This window comes from Myotis daubentonii, chromosome 9 (genome assembly GCF_963259705.1).
Source record: "Myotis daubentonii chromosome 9, mMyoDau2.1, whole genome shotgun sequence".
Classification (NCBI taxonomy): Eukaryota; Metazoa; Chordata; class Mammalia; order Chiroptera; family Vespertilionidae; genus Myotis; species Myotis daubentonii.
In genome coordinates, this window is record NC_081848.1 from 45,590,999 (window position 1) to 45,592,280 (window position 1,282).

Below are 1,282 nucleotides of genomic sequence, written 5' to 3' on the forward strand. Positions count from 1 at the left end.
ATGCTAATGCTGAACCAAACAGACATGACTCCAGCCTCATTCATTCTTAATGGTATCCCAGGACTAGAGCACATGCACCTCTGGATTTCCTTCCCATTCTGCACGATGTATGTTATAGCTGTGGTGGGGAACTGTGGACTTCTCTGCCTCATCCGCTATGAGGACTCCCTGCACAGGACCATGTACTATTTCTTGGCCATGCTTTCCTTTACTGACCTTGTCATGTGCACTACTACAGTCCCGAAAGCCCTCTGCATCTTCTGGTTCCACCTTAAGGAAATCAGCTTTGATGAATGCTTGGTTCAGATGTTCTTTATCTACACCTCAACAGGGATGGAATCTGGGGTGCTCATGCTTATGGCCCTGGACCGCTATGTGGCCATCTGTTACCCTCTGCGCTACTCAGCTCTCCTCACTAATCCTATCATTGCAAAGGCTGGGTTAGCCACTTTTCTGAGAGTGGCATTGCTTTTCATTCCTTTGATGTTCATCACCAAGAAATTACCCTACTGCAGAGGCAATATAATATACCATACCTACTGTGACCACATGTCTGTAGCCAAGTTATCTTGTGGAAATATCAAGGTCAACGTTATCTATGGTCTAATGGTTGCTCTCCTGATTGGGGGCTTTGATATCCTGTGCATCACGATCTCCTACACCATGATCCTACGGACGGTGGTCAGCCTCTCCTCGGCGGATGCTCGGCAAAAGGCCTTCAGCACCTGCACTGCCCACATCTGTGCCATTGTCTTTTCCTACAGTCCAGCCTTCTTTTGTTTCTTTTCCCATCGTTTTGGAGGTCACATGATTCCTGCCTCTTGCCACATCATTGTGGCTAATATTTACTTGCTCTTGCCTCCCACTATGAACCCTGTTGTCTATGGGGTGAAAACCAAACAGATACGAGACTGTGTCTTAAGGATCCTTTCATGTTCTAAGATTACCAAATCCCCATAACATATGAAAGGGGCATTTGTCATGGAAGGAAAGAGAAGCAAAGTGGAAGAGGAGTGAAGAGGAAAAAAAGAAGGAAATAGAATGAAAGGAATACTTCTTTTGGTCGTTTAGTCAGGATCTAATAATGCCTTCTTGAGAGTACTGTTTGGGCTATGACAAGAGAGAGTTTGATTCATGCATTCCCATTGTCTTCAGAATCTTAACATCATTGGCATGCCCAGAACCATTCCTGTGAGTTTTACGTCTTCTCATCCTGTGAAGGACTGATCTCATCATTAGCCAAAGGGATGCGGAGACATTGGAGGAAAATGAAATCAACTTT

At 45.0% G+C, this 1,282-nt stretch overlaps 1 protein-coding gene across 1 annotated transcript; it reads left to right on the forward strand.

The window, feature by feature from the left end:
* On the forward strand, window positions 1-960 carry LOC132242163 (olfactory receptor 52N4-like). Its single transcript, XM_059711077.1, has one exon. The coding sequence runs from the start codon at window positions 1-3 to the stop codon at window positions 958-960; it is 960 nt and encodes a 319-aa protein (XP_059567060.1).
* Window positions 961-1,282: the final 322 nt, after the last annotated feature.